The sequence below is a fragment of the Helicoverpa armigera genome, chromosome 5 (genome assembly GCF_030705265.1).
Source record: "Helicoverpa armigera isolate CAAS_96S chromosome 5, ASM3070526v1, whole genome shotgun sequence".
Lineage (NCBI taxonomy): Eukaryota > Metazoa > Arthropoda > Insecta > Lepidoptera > Noctuidae > Helicoverpa > Helicoverpa armigera.
The window spans coordinates 11,075,974-11,093,121 of NC_087124.1; the positions used below are offsets into that span (position 1 = coordinate 11,075,974).

The following is a 17,148-nucleotide window of genomic DNA, read 5'->3' on the forward strand; positions in this document are numbered from 1 at the left end:
CATAGCTGACATAGTAAATGTTGTTCTAGATAAAAAAGGCCTATCCAATGATATACAGTCGACTCTCGTTAATTCAAATCCTCTTTAATTCAAAGTTATCACACGAGCTCCGTACAAAATCTCTTAATATTTCGAACTAAATCAATATATTTTTATGCACTTGGTAATTTGAACAAAAACATAATTGCTATAGGTATAACAAAACGATGTAATGCGTCGTTTTGTTTCATCGAATTAACGAAAGAGAGCAAAAGTTAACGTATTGAGTATTTTTTGTTTACATAAGTTAACCATTTTACTAGCTTCAAGAAATTACTAGAAGAAAAGAGATTTTTCTTACGGACGAATGTTTTACACTAATTATATATCTCCACATATTATGTGAACGTGAACTTACATACAAATACATTGATGTGTATGTGCAAGGACACAGTAGGTATGAAACACAAGCCTGAGGCGATGACATCGTTTAATAAAGATAACTCAGGAGTTGTAGAGGGGCAGAACTTTTCGGTAAACTTGATTGAATGCTTTATTACCGGCACTACTTGTTCCAACATTTTAAGAGGCGGAAAGAGAGTAAGACAGAGTCAGAGAGCAGTCTGAGTAGCATCAATCTGCTTTGAAGCAGTATGACGGAGTTGTTCCCAAAGCACTCACATTATGAATACATGTATGACGACATACATATTTCATTACCGTCAGTACGGCTTTACAAAGGGTAGGTCTACCACTGATGCAAGTGCAAGATTGATCACCCAAATCTTAAACGCCTGGGAAGATTCGCGGGATGCTGTGGGCATTTTCTTTGACGTTTCTGAGGCGTTCAATTGCGTGGACTACGACACTCTCATCTGTAAGCTAAACCACTACGGAAGTCATGGTAAAGCTCTCGCGCTCATCCTTTCTTATCTGTCAAGTAGACAGCAAGTAGTGGATATAAGTGGCTGAACTTCATCTGGGTCATTAGTAAAAATGGGCCTGCCGCAGGGCTCAATATTAGGTCACTTTTTTATGCTTAGCTTATATAAATGATCTCCCGTATATGATGTCTGAGATCTCTGATATTATTTTATTTGCTGATGACACTTTCCTTGTTTTCAAAATTAACAGAAAGGAGTCTAGTCACATACACGTAAACGATAGCGCAAGTGGTTCGCCGCGAATAACTTGCTTCTTAATTCTTCGAAAACGAAATGCATTAAATTCTTTTTACCTAATGTAACACTAGTAGGGCTCAATATCGTTCTGGATGATAATAACTTTGATGTTATTAGTTAAAAAATTTTCCTGGGCCTCACCATTGACTCTAAATTGCAATGGATCCCACATCTCAGCACTGTCAAAAATGCTGAGTTCCGCAGCTTATGGAGTCAAAAAATAAGACAGATTACTGACGTTGCTACTGCTAGGCTTGTGTATTTTGCTTACTTCCATAGTGAGGCCTATACTATTTGAAAAAAAAAAAATGATTTTGAATCAGTTTAGTCTTTAAGTTAAAATGATCGGGTTAAAAACGACTTAAGAATAAAACAAAAGTATTTATGCATCACTTTATTTTAATAAAGGTTTTAATAATGTTGTTCTTGAGAGTGATTAATTTAGTTGTCAACTACAGATACTTTTTCAGCTTCAAGATCTTGAGGCGTATCAGGAGCGAGTTCTTCTTCTTGTGGCAACTCTTCAGGTACATCTTCTTGTCCATCCTCGAGTGCAGCGTTCTCGTCACCTTTGTATTCATGCTCATAGCTTTCGTCTGAGTGCTCCTCAGAGCTCCAAGCATGGGGGCAGTTGTAGTGTCTGTTGACCCTATGCCAGTCCCAGCCGGTCACGTAATCCAACTGACCCATGAGACCGAAGTCGGTCTAGAAGATTAAGGAAAGGTTCAGAATTAAAAAAAATACCATTAATAGATCCTTAGATACCTTAATTGGTAGAGAAATACAATTAAAAACTTACGTGGATAGGCAACATAGTAGGTCTTCCGTTGTTGGAGAACGCGAATCTGTCGTAGTGCATGACGCTAGCGTACTCATAGGGCAGGTCCAAGTTGTCTGCTACGTCGTACTCAAACCTTTCGAATTCATATTCATAACCTGCAAGGAACATCATCGGTTATGCTAGGTTATTTTACATACAGTGACAAGGCGGCTCTTAGTAAAACTGGTGGTCAGGCTTTCATATACTTTCAAAGGTCTAATGTCGGCCCACAGTTTTGAGCAATCGACTGATGTGGCTGATACTTAGACAGGAACGCTAGTTATCGTATATTTTAGTTTTTATTTTGGAAATTGTTGTTATCCTAAATTTTTACTTGGGTTAGTTTTTTAGTAGCCTCACCTGGTTTCATGTTTTCCCATAGTAAATGAACGTAGTCGTCCCTGTTGTAGGTAGAATGCATGTGCAGGAAACCGAGGATATGGAACCATTCGTGGATGATGATGGAGTTGATAAAGCAGCCCTCGCCGGGTTCGGCTTTACCCAAGTTCAGGATGTGGACGGGGATGTCCTTCCAGTAGCCCAAGGAGGCGTAGCAGCCGTCAGGTTTGCCCTGAAGAGGAGAACGGACAAAGAGTAAGTAATGCAAACGTACCACCAGTACCCAGTAGTAGCTAGTAATAAGTAAAGTAAAAGAAACTTACAGTCACTCTAACGTAGTGGCGATCGAAAATCGTTCTGCGACGGAATCTGATGCAAGTATGCTCCTCAATCTCTAACATCGCCGAGTGAATGGCGATTATTTGGGCGAGAGCTGAAATAATGAAGAAAAGTAAAAAATTAATAAATTATTAGTTCTGAAATTAGATAAATCAGGATGAGAGTAGCAAGTGCATTCTCTCTGTCGCACATGCCATTGCATTGTCGATGATTGTTGATGAAAATTAAAGCACTTTCAATTACAATTTGAACCTACATATTATGTAAGTCAACACGCAACAGTGATAAAAAGAGTCATTGAATTTTTTTAAGTTTTGGTTACATTATACATACATACCATGCCTAAGGATCAACCTATCTGTCTTCAGTGAATTTTCAACCTTATCACAATAATGGAAGGTTCAATGTTCGATTGGTTAAACTTGACAGATTCAGGTAGCTTCTGCTGGCTTCTGTACATACATTGCGTAACTACGATGTAAGTGTCATATTTTACTTACTGAACTCATCGTTGATGTCATAGACGACAGTATTGCCGGGCCACTTGGTATCGGGCCAGATGTACGCGTTCCTGGCTGCAACGCCAGCATACTGCTGCTCCAGGAGTTCAGCCTGCTTGTCATTGAGGAGTATGTCGCCCTGGAACTTGCCGCTGTTCTCCCACGCGGAGGCTTTGGGGTTGGCGAGCATACGGGACTCTAGGCGAAGTCCATCATCTGAAAGGAATATGAAAAATTAATCTTGCACTCCTTAGGTCAAATTCAATGGCTGAAGACGAAGGAAAGTATCGTAGGGGATCTAAATTATATGTTGTTTCCATTTTATTCAACTACTTTCTTATCTCGTAAACGAAATAGATCAGACATATTCTCTTTTTTGTTGAGGAGAAAGCTGGGGAAAATGGCAATAATATTTGGCGAGGCTTATGACCAACATAGGGGACCAATGTGAACAAACGAGGGAATGACTCAATATTCTGAATAATCACAAACCTGTCCTGCTCCTCTCCAAGTAAGCCCTGAACCCTTCAATGTCCTTCCTGGACCTGGTGACAGGAGGACCAGCCACCGCACACCCAACCAGCGACAACACCACTATAGCCGACCACATCTTAATATTGAATTGTGTCAATCATCCTCGTTTTAAGGTTATTTATAATGCTTTTATCTAATAATTAACTTGATATCGGCTACTCAGATCTTGACTAGATAATGATTGAAAAAGTAATTATAGTTTAGGGAAGAGTTCGTTCGTATTATCATGAGAATTCTAAGAAATGATTCTGACTTATGTGACAAATTTTAATGTTACTTTAATATGTGTGTTTCTTTTGCTACACTTTAACGATAAAAGGCTGAACTATGTGTTATGTGTCGACCAAGAGCCACCATAACCGATGCCTGCCTGAGACATGATGATGATTCAAGGCTGTGCTGAATATGTATTATACCTGTAAATGGGATCCTAGACACAGCTACAGCTTTTATTCCACCTGTAAAGATAGATTATGGAGTAAGGCAACAGGTTTTACGAAATCCAACACAACCCCAATGGGAAACATAACTACCTCCGACACAAAAAGGAGTCATTTTATTGGTGGACAGGATATAGTCTACTAGTACAATATACGAAAAAAATACCAACCAACTTCCCAATAAGGAGGAGGTTCTCAATTCGGATGCTTGTATTTTTTATGTTTGATTCGTCATGATCAATATCTGATATGTACTAGCACAGGTGGCTACCAGTATATCAGATTTCTATCTTCTCTTCAACTATATAATATTAGTATAGAGGTAGATAAATTTCGACTTCCTAAAATCCGTTTTCCTCGTTGAGGGTTTTCCATCCGTGATAAAGCAATTTGTTACACAATTTTTATTCATTTTTCGTAGTGAATTTTGATCGTTTATTGAGATAGGTTTTTAAATTGATACACCTACATACCGATAAACAATATCTGTGGTAAAAAAAGATTATTTCTACATAAAATAGTTTTAAACTTCCCGATTACTTATGTAGTGGTTGTAAAGCGCAAATGTGCAGGGGGTTTCAAATTAGATTCCCAGGTCCTAGAAAAAAATTGAAAACTGGTCATGCTCTCATCTTGGTCTCTCTCCGTGGTCGTGATGCACCTCCGGGTTGGCGTCCCATTACAGTTTGAACTGACTTCCCAAAAAGCCTCCTTTTTTGGGAGTCAGTTCCTCGGAATCAGGATAATTATAGGTTTGGTATTTTTTCGCCACTTCTGGTCCATACCAAAGTTCAGCCATTTAATCGTGAATGCAACAAACAAACATTCGCACATTAGAATTTGTCATTTAAGTCTGAATCATTTCTAGGAATCCTAAGAATTATACGAACGAAGAGTTCTTCCTTAAATTATCATCATTATTGTTTAAGTCATTATATTATGAAGATGTGAATATCTGATATTAAGTTAATTATTAGATAAAAGCATTATAAATAAATCGAAGATGATTGACATAATTCAATAATCAAGATGTGGTCCGCTATAGTGGTGTTGTCGCTGGTTGGGTGTGCGGTGGCTGGTCCTCCTGTCACCAGGTCCAGGAAGGACATTGAAGCGTTCAGGGCTTACTTGGAGAGGAGCAGGACAGGTTTGTGATTATCCAGAACATTGGTCCCCTGTTGGACATAAGTAAACCATTTTCCATCAACGCTTTATCCTCTACAAACAATAGGATGTATCGTGCTGATCTATTTTGTATAGATTGTTATGGTCATTGATTGGAATGTGACCTTTATTTTCGTTAGGCTTGACAAGCGCCGCGGTGGCTAAACGGTTAACGCTTGGGCATCGATAGCGAGGAGGCTTGAGTTCGATCCTAACATCGCGCAATACTTTTGGTAGCTTATTTTGCCTTTTTGGGTGTCCAATCCGTTGTAATGCATTCTATCGCGTGAGGGTGGCACATAAGTCCAAACTCCACTTGCGACATTTATCTCAAAGAGGACGGACCTATGTTGATGTGGTCATTGTGAGCTACTATCTACCGGCATAGTATAAATAAGATTATGTTAAAGTGATTCACACATTAAGATAATAGTGATTGTGCTTGTGTAATCCGAACAGGGGTAAGTGCTAGTTTTAAGGGGTTAGGACATCTATAGATTACTTCATATTCAGGTCCTGACCATTTCAATTGTCATTGTTTTAGCCTCACGCAACGCCCTTTGAGTTTGGATCTTAATAAGACCTAAGAACGAAATCTTAGATATACCTATCATAAGGATTATCCCCTGAATACGGAGCTACCGGGCATAGGTGTTGGCAGAGTTCACCATAATTAACTCTCCTGGCGTCCAAATTAGATTAAGTTAGTTTAAGCTTAGGTATTCTGTGAGTGGCTAGTTTTAAGGTTCTGATAATATACGGTGGTAATCACTGATCTCGTTTCATTGTGCATGAAAAACCCGTAACAAATAGCGCCCAACGTAAAAAAAAATCGGGTGTAATACACCGACATTCTTATACCGTCATTGCATTTTGTCAAAATTAGTCTGGTTGTGAAATGAAATACGGGTTAAAGTTAAATATAAGTTGACTTTTTTTTGTGAGTGTACCCACGTAAGTTTTTTCTTAACTGGTAATGGTATGTTATATTATGTTCTTTGTTTAGTTACAATATTACTTTTGTGCACTTTTTACCATAAGTATGTACAGTTATCACTTTTTACTTGTTACCGATTGTTGAGTTGAGGTTATATATATAGTTATTAGAGTATAAAGTAAGTTAGAATATTAAGATATATAGTTATTAGTAGAGGTTTTGTTTTTATCTTGACGGTACCGAAGTAGCTTAACTATTTTAATTGAAGATTAGTTTAGAAAGGTACCGGCGATTTCTTCGTTCAAATATTGTTGTAAAGTAGGAAAATAGATAAGTATCGTTAATATTATTGTAATTACGGTGGATATTAGCTCACATTTACCGTTCGTATTTGTTTAAGTATTCGTTATGGATCCTTATTATTTGTTAAAAGAGGAATTAGAGTTTGAACTTCAATCGAGAGGAGTCCCCATAAAGGGCAATGTTGATTTATTGAAGAAACTTTTGAAGGAACTGCTCATTACCGAGCAGTCGGGGTTAGTAAATTATGAAATCAAGGCTCCTCGACAAGTACTAGCATCACCGGAGGCGGAATTAAAACACTGCAAGTCCAAATTAACAACGTTAGCCACGTATATTAATGAAATAACAGAGAAACCGGATAGACACTTATTTAAACGATTAGTATCGCGGTTGTATCACGTTAAAAATAGGTTAGAACTTATTTCGAGTGGGAACGCGGCCGAGGATAATATTAAGGTCGAACTTTCCACGCGTTGTCAAATGTTATTGGACAAGCTTGAGGCAAAGGATGACGCTGAAGTTCAGAAGGATGAAATTACTCCAGAGATTAAACAATTGTTACACGAAACCTTGGGTGAGGTTGGGGATAATATTGTAAAAAAACTACAAATTGATACCGAGGAGAATTCTGACAAAATGAGACCAAAGTTATTTAAAACTTCAACCTTGGACATAGATACACCCAAACGGAAACTGGTACCTATTAGTCAGTGGGGTGTTTACTTCTCTGCGGACAATAAAGTCAGTGTTAATGCATTTATTGAGCGTGTTAATGAAATTAAAGAGGCTAGGAATGCGACTGATGAGGACTTGTGGCGTTATGCGATAGATTTTTTTAAGGGTGACGCCTTGATATGGTTTAGAGCTAATAAAGTTCAGGCTACAAATTGGAAGGAATTAGTGGTCTTATTAAAAAGAACTTTTCAATCACCGTTTTATCAGGATGACTTGTTAGCGGAAATAAAGGCAAGGACGCAAGGTAAAGACGAATCTATAGCTATTTATATGTCAACCCTTCAAAACATGTTTAATCGCTTGCCATTGCCGATTACGGAACAGGAAAAAATATCTATAATCTTACGAAACATACAGCCATATTATCAAAGAGCGATCTGCAGGGATGTGTTCTTTTCGGTCGCTGAAATAGTAGAGGTTTTAAGGATAGTCGAAAGAACCAAAATCAATTGTGATAGGTTTGAAGAACCTAAGTCTCACACAATCAACTTAGAACCAGATTTAGCTTATAAAAATAATTCACTGCCGGGAACCAGCAAAAATGTTAACGAAGTTTCGGCAAAAATTGAAATAGATAACGTCACAACCAGCGCTCAAAGGCTTATAACAGGTAGGTGTTGGAATTGTCGGGAGGTAGGGCACTTATTTAGGTCATGTAGTGTTCCTAAGCAGCGATTGTTTTGTTACAAATGTGGTCGTTTTGGAGTGACTTCTAAAGATTGCGTATGTAAGGGAAACGCCACAGGGGAAAGTATGAATCCTGCCAAATAAACTTTCCCCTAGATAAACATAGTAAGGAGTGGCAGGACTGGCTTAGGACGGTAAAGAAGTTTATGTCTCGCGGGGAATTGAACCCAGTAGTTTTAGAAAGAGATAATGATAATAGGGACTATGTACTTATCGACATTTTGGGCATTACACATATAGCGCTTTTGGACTCAGGGGCTAATCGAACTGTTATTAACAGAGATTTAGCTCAAACTTTAAGAGGTCTAGGCTTAAAAACATATCGCTCTAAGGACGTACAGGTAGCTACCGCCGATGGTAATCGTCATAATATTACTGAAATTATAGATGTTCCGGTCAAATTCAATGGGCGCTTTAATGTAGTAAAGATGATGGTTATGCCGAACTTGTCACAGAAAGTTTTATTAGGAAAAGATTTCTTTGCTAGGTTTGGTATCTTCATTGATTTTAAAGGAGAAAAGTCGGATTGCCGTCAGATGATCAACGCTTTATCCTTACAAGAACCATGTGTGGTTTCAAGGGAAGATTTAAGTATAGAGCAGCAAGAACTCTTGAATAGGTTGATTGAGATAATGAAACAGACAATTGGCTCAGGATTAGGACGCACAAATATTATTAAACATGAAATTGACACTGGTGGTTGTAAGCCAATACATCAAAAGCAGTACAATTTCTCGCCGGTAATTAAACGTGAAATTGAACGTGAATTGGATGATATGTTAGAAAAAGATGTTGTAGAACCGTCACACAGTCCTTGGTGTTCACCAGTTCTGATAGTTAAAAAACCAAATGGGGAGAATAGGTTGTGCTTGGATAGTAGACAGGTCAACAAGGTGACAAAGAGAGATACATATCCTCTGCCTAGAGTATCGAACATATTAGATCATCTCAAAAACGCCAAATTCTTAAGCACAATTGATTTAAAATCAGCATTTTGGCAAATATCTTTATGTGAATCGAGTAAAGAAAAGACTGCTTTTGCTGTACCAGGACGGGGCTTGTTTCACTTCAAAGTTATGCCCTTCGGTCTAGTGAATGCTTCTCAGACTCAACAGAGACTGATGGACATTTTGTTTCATGCATTGAGGGAAAGTTTGGGCATATTTGGATGACATTGTCATTTGTTCGGTTAATTTCATAGAGCATATGGAAGTATTGGAGAAAGTCATGCATATTTTAAAAGATGCTAACTTGACTATTAATGTAGATAAATGCAAGTTTGCTAGGCCAAGCTTGAAGTTTTAGGTTACATCGTAGACAAAGATGGACTTCGCACGGATCCTGATAAAGTTTCCGCCATACTAAATTTTCCTAGACCTAGAAATATTACGGAGCTAAAGCGATTTATTGGACTAGCAAGCTGGTATAGACGCTTCGTAAAAGATTTTTCTATGGTAGCAGCACCTTTGCATAATCTTACCAAAGGAAAGAAACATAGAAAGTTCATATGGAATGAAGAAGCAGAAAAGTCATTTACAGAGCTCAAAACACGTCTTACGACGACACCTGTAATGTCTTGTCCAGATTATAGTAAGCCATTTATAGTTCAGTGTGACGCGTCTAGTAAGGGTATCGGGGCGGTACTTTGCCAAAACGTTGATGGAAAAGAGCAAGCTATAGCGTTCTTAAGTAGGAAACTCTCGGACAGGGAAAACGATATTCTACGTCAGAAAGAGAATTATTAAGTGTAGTTTATGCCATCGAAAAATTTAGACCTTATATAGATGGGACAAAGTTTACCGTAATAACGGATCACAGTGCATTGCAATGGTTACACAAAATGAAAGACCCTCATGGGCGGCTAGCCAGGTGGGCCATGAAACTTCAGCAGTTTGATTTTGAGGTCGTCCACAGACCGGGAAAGAGTAATACAGTGCCCGATGCACTCTCTCGTTCAATAGAATTGTGTACAGAAATCAATGCAATCAAAATAGGTGAAATAGACAAAGATGATTGGTACAAATCGAAAGTAAACAAGATTTTGAGTGGTCAGGAACGTGATTTAAGTTGGAATGTCAAAGATGGTCTTTTATTTAAAAAAGTGAGGCTTAGACAATATCCTAATTGTGAGTCTATTTGGAAAGTTTTTGTACCAACGGGATTGCGTAACAAAGTAATAAAAGAATGTCATGATGAGGCTACAGCGGGTCATTTAGGCATCCGGAAAACGACTTTCAGAATTAAGCAATTCTATTACTGGCCGAATATGATTCAGGATGTTAAGCAATACATTAAGTCCTGTGATGTATGTGCAAAATTTAAAGTTGCACAACAGTTACCCCGGGGCCACATGGGTCAACATAGGGTGGTCACAGGCCCTTGGCAGGTTATATCATTAGATTTAATGGGTCCCTTTCCGAAGAGTAAACTTGGTAATACTATGCTTTTGGTAATTACCTGCTGGTGCAGTAAGTTTACTTTAATTTTTGCTCTTCGCACGGGGAAGACAGAGAAAATTTGCGAAATCTTGGAAAGTCAGATTTTGCTTTTCGGCGCCCCAAAAGCTATTATATGTGATAATGGCAAACAGTTTGCCTCAAATATTTTTAAAGATTTAGCGTTAAAATATAATTATAGAATTTGGTTCACTCCAAATTACCACCCACAAAGTAATCCTACAGAGCGGGTGAATAGGGTCATAGGTACTATGATATCTTCGTACATTAAGTCAAAGAAGCACAATGAATGGGACGTCAACCTTAAAGAAATCGCACACGCCATAAGAACCGCTGTTCATGAAACTACTGGTTATACGCCTTCGTACCTTTTTCTAGGCAGAGAAACATCTATATCTAATTCTGATACCGGATGGAACTTCAGTTCAGATATAAATAACTTGGTAGTAAATACTAAACCGTTTATCGATAGACAAGTAGTAAGAAATAATGTGTTTAGAACTGTACAGGTTAATATGAAGAGGTCTCATATGAAGAGTAGCAATGTATACAACAATAAGCGCAATGAGGGATCCTTTAAAGTAGGCGACGTCATCTGGAAAAGGACTAAGTACCTTTCTAATGCTAATAAGAAATTTATGGCCAAATTAGCACCAAAGTTTGAGAAGGCTATAGTGACGGAAAAGTTATCAGAAACTGTTTTTCGTTTAAATAATATTTTTGGTAAACCTATTGGAATGTGGCATATTAAGGATCTGAAGGGATTGTAAAAAAAAAAAAAAAAAATATGTATACAGAATTTTTTTTTTTTTTTTGTGTAGGGTAAGGGTATATGTTATGGTCATTGATTGGAATGTGACCTTTATTTTCGTTAGGCTTGACAAGCGCCGCGGTGGCTAAACGGTTAACGCTTGGGCATCGATAGCGAGGAGGCTTGAGTTCGATCCTAACATCGCGCAATACTTTTGGTAGCTTATTTTGCCTTTTTGGGTGTCCAATCCGTTGTAATGCATTCTATCGCGTGAGGGTGGCACATAAGTCCAAACTCCACTTGCGACATTTATCTCAAAGAGGACGGACCTATGTTGATGTGGTCATTGTGAGCTACTATCTACCGGCATAGTATAAATAAGATTATGTTAAAGTGATTCACACATTAAGATAATAGTGATTGTGCTTGTGTAATCCGAACAGGGGTAAGTGCTAGTTTTAAGGGGTTAGGACATCTATAGATTACTTCATATTCAGGTCCTGACCATTTCAATTGTCATTGTTTTAGCCTCACGCAACGCCCTTTGAGTTTGGATCTTAATAAGACCTAAGAACGAAATCTTAGATATACCTATCATAAGGATTATCCCCTGAATACGGAGCTACCGGGCATAGGTGTTGGCAGAGTTCACCATAATTAACTCTCCTGGCGTCCAAATTAGATTAAGTTAGTTTAAGCTTAGGTATTCTGTGAGTGGCTAGTTTTAAGGTTCTGATAATATACGGTGGTAATCACTGATCTCGTTTCATTGTGCATGAAAAACCCGTAACAAGATAAGAAAGTAGTGAAGCAATCACAGGATTAACAAAATGGAAATAACATTTAATTAAATTTAGATCCTTCAGAATACCTTTTTTCATTCATAGTAATTAAATTAGAAGTAAAAGTTAAAACTTTTCCATAAAATCTTCTAGATGATGGACTTCGCCTGGAATCCCGTATGCTCCTCAATCCCAAAGCCTCTCCATGGGAGAACAGCGGCAAGTTCCAGGGTGACATACTCCTCAATGACAAGCAGGCTGAACTCCTGATGCAGCAGTATGCTGGAGTAGGAGCCAGGAACGCATTCATCTGGCCTAACAAAAAGTGGCCACGCAATACCGTCGTCTATGAGATCAACAATGAATTCAGTAAGTAAAATCCCACCCAAAACAAAAATGTGAAAGACTGCCAAGTTCGATAATATGGGAATGCTTCGCCTATAAAAGAAGTGAGATCTGAATAAGTACCAAGTTCCATACACATACCTCAGTTAAAAATAGTTACTTTTTAATGATGTTACTTGGCAAGTTTTCATACACCTTGTTATAAACCTACTAAACGCAATGAATCAAGTATTTAATTTTCTATTAAAACTTGCCAAGTAATCATCATTAAAAAGTAACTATTTTTAACTGAGGTATGTGTATGGAACTTGGTACTTATTCAGATCTCACTTCTTTTATAGGCGAAGCATTCCCATATTATCGAACTTGGCAGTCTTTCACATTTTTGTTTTGGGTGGGATTTCATTTATTTTTGTAAGGTTGTTTATTTTATTTTTTTCTTATGATGAAGTTAGTTAAAGAAATGTCTCATTTATACTATCTTTTAGATTTTTTAATATGCACTATGTTTCTTACAAAGAAATGAACTAGATTAACTATGACTAGATTTACCAACTGACTGACATGACATGTTATCATATATTATGTTCGTGGATCAAAGTTACACATTCGTTATTTTCGAAAGTGATTCACACTTGGCCGTTTTCAGATTTTTACTTTACTTTGACTAAATACAAACCTTTGTACCATTCGAAGATATATTATATAAATATATGTAGATAAATTTAGTTCGTTTTAGTTCCTTAGGGGTATAAATTTACACCGGGTATAAAACACCTTCATTATTTTGAAACCGACTCACACTTGGCCATTTTCAGATTTTTCCCTTTACCTTGACATAAAGACCTACCTCCATGCCAAATTTCAAGTCAATACGACCATTGGAAGTGGTCTAGGTTTTTGATGAGTGAGTCAGTGAATCAGTGAATCAGTGAATAAGTGAATCAGTCAGTGAGTGTATAGTAAAAATAGCGATTTTCTGACGTCAATATCTTGAGATATTGACGTCAGAAAATCGCTATTTTTTATTTTTTTATTTTATTGTAGGTCTTGAGACCTACAATAGGTATATTAATTTATTTATTTATTTATTCCTTTATTTCTTAATGAAATTAATGAAATTTATTAATGAAATTTTGTATTTTAGATAAGTGAGGGGGTCTCAACAGATACTAGAAATTTGATATGCGTGAATAAAATAGATTTTGAGTTACAGGGGGGTCGAATTTGGCCCGAAATGGTTCGTGTAATATAACCCACGGCCGGTGTGTCGCCTTTTTTGCTCGAACTTGGCGGACACACTGCCGTGTGTCTAGATATGACACATCGTAATTATGTAATGTATGTACAGAAGCCAGCAGGAGCTACCTGAATCTGTCAAGTTTAATCAATCGAACATTAACCTTCTAGTATTATGATAAGGTTGAAAATCTATTGAAGACAGATAGATTGAGGAATGGATGACATGATTTAAGTAGTGTACTCAAAGTCTAATCGAAAGCTGTTTAGTTTTAATGCATTTATTTTATTTATTTCGGTTCACAACAATGAGATGCAATGTGTGTCAGAATGTGTTTTAAAATCGAGTCGCTGAAAACATAGCATGACATTAACTTCAAACGCACTATTGCTACTCTCTTCTCTCATCTTCATTTTGCACCTACAAACTTTTGGTCGGCCGATAATGATTTACGATTCTTAAAAAAAAAAATCCCAACCACCGGGCCAACAGTCGGCCGACTGCTTATAATGCTTCTCTGATATAATAATAATACTATTCTGCTGTATTTCAGCTCAAGCCCAAGTGCAGGCCATTCGCGCCTCGATGGCAGAGATCGAGGAGCATACCTGCATTCGATTCCGACGCAAAACGCGTTTCGACCGCAACTACGTTCTTGTGACTGTAAGTCTATTTTCTATGGCTACGTATCCAAAGGGTCAAATGGGACCCTATTATTTAGACTTTTTGACGTGACAACGTCTTATAAATTGATGGAGCCGGCTGCACGCACGAAAAAACATGACTCATGCGGCGTTACCTCGCTCTGAGGCATTACCTCGCTCTGAGGCGTTCCGTTTAAGGCTTGAAGTGCAAGCGAGAGCACGCAGCGAGCGACAAAGAGGCACAATCGGCAGCTACTCACGTTGACACGGTCAACTATCGTCAGTAAAACGACTTTACAGACAAGGTTTTTATGGAGATAATGTATTTAACAGAAAGCCACTGTAACTAAAAACTAGAATAAAATAACTAAATTACTATTTTTGCTCGATATTGAAAACTGCAGCAGAAAGACGCTTGAAATATTTACAGAATATTGAATATTGTAATTTTATGTGGCTCGTGTCTAATCGCAGATTCTATTCCTAAAAGCAATATTTTTAAAAATGCATCATGTAGTATTAATCCCTTCGCCTGTTAAATCGTTACTTCTTTCATCCTTTTCAGGGCAGACCAGGCTGTTACGCTACCCTGGGTTACTGGGAGGACATGGGCATGCACACCATGAACATTGGCAAAGCCAACCCTGGCGAGGGCTGCTTCATCAACGCCATCATCATCCACGAGTGGCTCCATATCATCGGCTTCGAGCACCTCCATTCTACCCACGATAGGGACAACTACGTTCATATACTGTGGGAAAACATGGTACCAGGTGATTGAAAATTGATGTTCTAAAACTAATATTTTTTTACTCTACTGTAAACTTTCCCCAAAATTATGCCGGGTGAGGTCATAGCAAAGCGAAATCAAATGCAGAGGATGAATGTTCCTAACTGCATGATATTTTCGCGGCTGCGTTCAAGCTCTGTGGCAATCGTTAATTTTGCTCTGATTTCAAAGTCTCAAGATGCGACGGCAATCTGGCTCCAAAAAAAACCTATCTTGAACAGGAATGAAACTAACCATCCAGTCACTGTATGTGAACTACCTAACATAACCGATGCTGATCTTCTTGCAGATGGCCATTACAATTTTGAAAAGTTCGACACCGACACAGTAGATAACATGGATGTGCCCTATGAGTACGCTAGCACCATGCACTACGATAGATACGGTTCCACCGCCAACGGAAAACCTACAATGTTGCCTATCTATGTAAGTACGTTAATTTTAGTTTTTATACTAACCAAACACCATACACTTTATGATACTAACTAAAGTAGGTCGTTTGTATCCGATTTCAGTCTGGTTTTTGATTCATTGAACTTAGAATTATTTCCTCCGTGTTTTGCAAGGCATGTTAAATTATCAGGATATAGGCGTGAAAGTCTTAAGTCACAGATAGAAAGCTGGTAGCCGGCTCCGATCTAAGAGCGCTTGTCATCTGGCCCATGCCACAGTTACATAAAGCAAGCGGATTGAAGCGACTGAAGGAAATGTAACTATACCAACTGACCGTTCATTCCGACGAGTACCGTCTCATCCAGAAGTCAGATTGGCAGTCGCTCCATATTATACTTGGTACTTATGCATGAAGCTAACTGTGCTCAAAATAATTCTAGATCTTTCTAATCCTCTAGAACGACTACGGCCGCATGGGTCAGGTAGATTACGTGACGGCGTGGGACTGGCTGAGGGTCAACAGGCACTACAACTGTCCCGGGGCTTGGGAAACTCCCGTCCATGCTGATGAACTCTCCCAGAAAAGAGAAAATGATGCTGCACTCGAGAAAATGAAGCAAGTATATGTAGTTGAAGATTTGCCACAAGAAGAAGTACTCGCTGCTGATACGCCTCAAGGTGTTGAAGCTGAAAAAGTATCTGTAGTTGAGGAAGCGCGTCTGGACCAATAAAATCAGGCTATAGAAATGACAAAATTATGAAGCAAAATGTTGGAAATGTATTTTTAAATAAAAATTATACTCCTTTAATATTTGACGTCTGTTAATTTTAAATAAATAACCACAAAATTAATCAGTAAGGGTCAGTTCACACCGAGACGCGACGCGACGCGACGATACTCAAAGAGGCCAATGATTTCGCGCTGCGCCGCGCTGCGTGGTGCAACGTAATCTGAATTCTCACAATGTAATGTGTATCTTTTCATGTAGTGAATAAAGTATATTCTGAGTCGCTCTGTGAAAAATGTGCGCGCAGCGTCGCGCCGCGTCGCGTCTCGGTGTGAACTGACCCTAATAGAACTATCCAACGATATATTTGACTTTGCTATTGGTGGGGTTTATCATTACGCCCAATATCCAGTTGGTACAGTATAGGCACAGATTATATAATAGTTACTGTATAGGGTTGAATTGAAATGCTAGGTAAATAATAGTAACAATTATGGTTCCTACCGGGCTCAGCAGGTGGTACTTACAAGACTTCCATCTAGTAGTACTTAGATTTTACTTTGAAAACTTATGTTATCAATAGATTACCTACTTAGTTTTATTGAACTATGCACAGTTTTTTATCTATATCTCAGAACGGACAAAAATTTCAACATAGCTGTCATAGTAAATGTTGTTCTAGATAAAAAAGGCCTATCCAGTGATATACAGTCGACTCTCGTTAATTCAAATCCTCTTTTATTCAAAGTTATCACGAGTTCCCTAAAAAATCTCTTAATATTTCGAACTAAATCAGTGTTTTTTTATGCACATGGTAATTTGAACAAAAAAATCATTGCTATAGGTAGGTTTAATCGAATTAACGATTCGAGTTCCTAGTCTAAGAGGCGGAAAGAGAGTAAGACAGAGTCAGAGAGCAGTCTGAGTAGCATCAGTCTGCTTTGAAGCAGTATGACGGTGTTGTTCCCAAAGCACTCACATTATGAATACATGTATGACGACATACATATTTCATGACCGTCAGTACGGCTTTACAAAGGGTAGGTCTACCACTGACGCAA

The 17,148-nt window shown here is 38.1% G+C and overlaps 3 protein-coding genes across 3 annotated transcripts; 2 read left to right on the plus strand and 1 right to left on the minus strand.

The window, feature by feature from the left end:
• Positions 1-1,541: 1,541 nt before the first annotated feature.
• Positions 1,542-3,810, minus strand: LOC135116667 (seminal metalloprotease 1-like). Its single transcript, XM_064034590.1, has 6 exons — positions 3,651-3,810; positions 3,159-3,374; positions 2,643-2,752; positions 2,341-2,551; positions 1,960-2,096; positions 1,542-1,865 (listed from the first exon to the last, which is right to left on the minus strand). Exons 1-6 carry the CDS (start codon positions 3,766-3,768, stop codon positions 1,602-1,604), a joined length of 1,056 nt encoding a protein of 351 aa, XP_063890660.1. The 5' UTR covers positions 3,769-3,810; the 3' UTR covers positions 1,542-1,601.
• Positions 3,811-5,122: 1,312 nt separating this feature from the next.
• Positions 5,123-16,119, plus strand: LOC110379060 (seminal metalloprotease 1). The gene is made up of 6 exons (XM_064034587.1): positions 5,123-5,279; positions 12,101-12,316; positions 14,086-14,195; positions 14,742-14,949; positions 15,256-15,392; positions 15,818-16,119. Exons 1-6 carry the CDS (start codon positions 5,162-5,164, stop codon positions 16,088-16,090), a joined length of 1,062 nt encoding a protein of 353 aa, XP_063890657.1. The 5' UTR covers positions 5,123-5,161; the 3' UTR covers positions 16,091-16,119.
• Positions 5,401-9,000, plus strand: LOC135116895 (uncharacterized). The gene is made up of 2 exons (XM_064034583.1): positions 5,401-5,757; positions 5,841-9,000. Exon 2 carries the CDS (start codon positions 6,642-6,644, stop codon positions 8,040-8,042), a length of 1,401 nt encoding a protein of 466 aa, XP_063890653.1. The 5' UTR covers positions 5,401-5,757; positions 5,841-6,641; the 3' UTR covers positions 8,043-9,000.
• Positions 16,120-17,148: the final 1,029 nt, after the last annotated feature.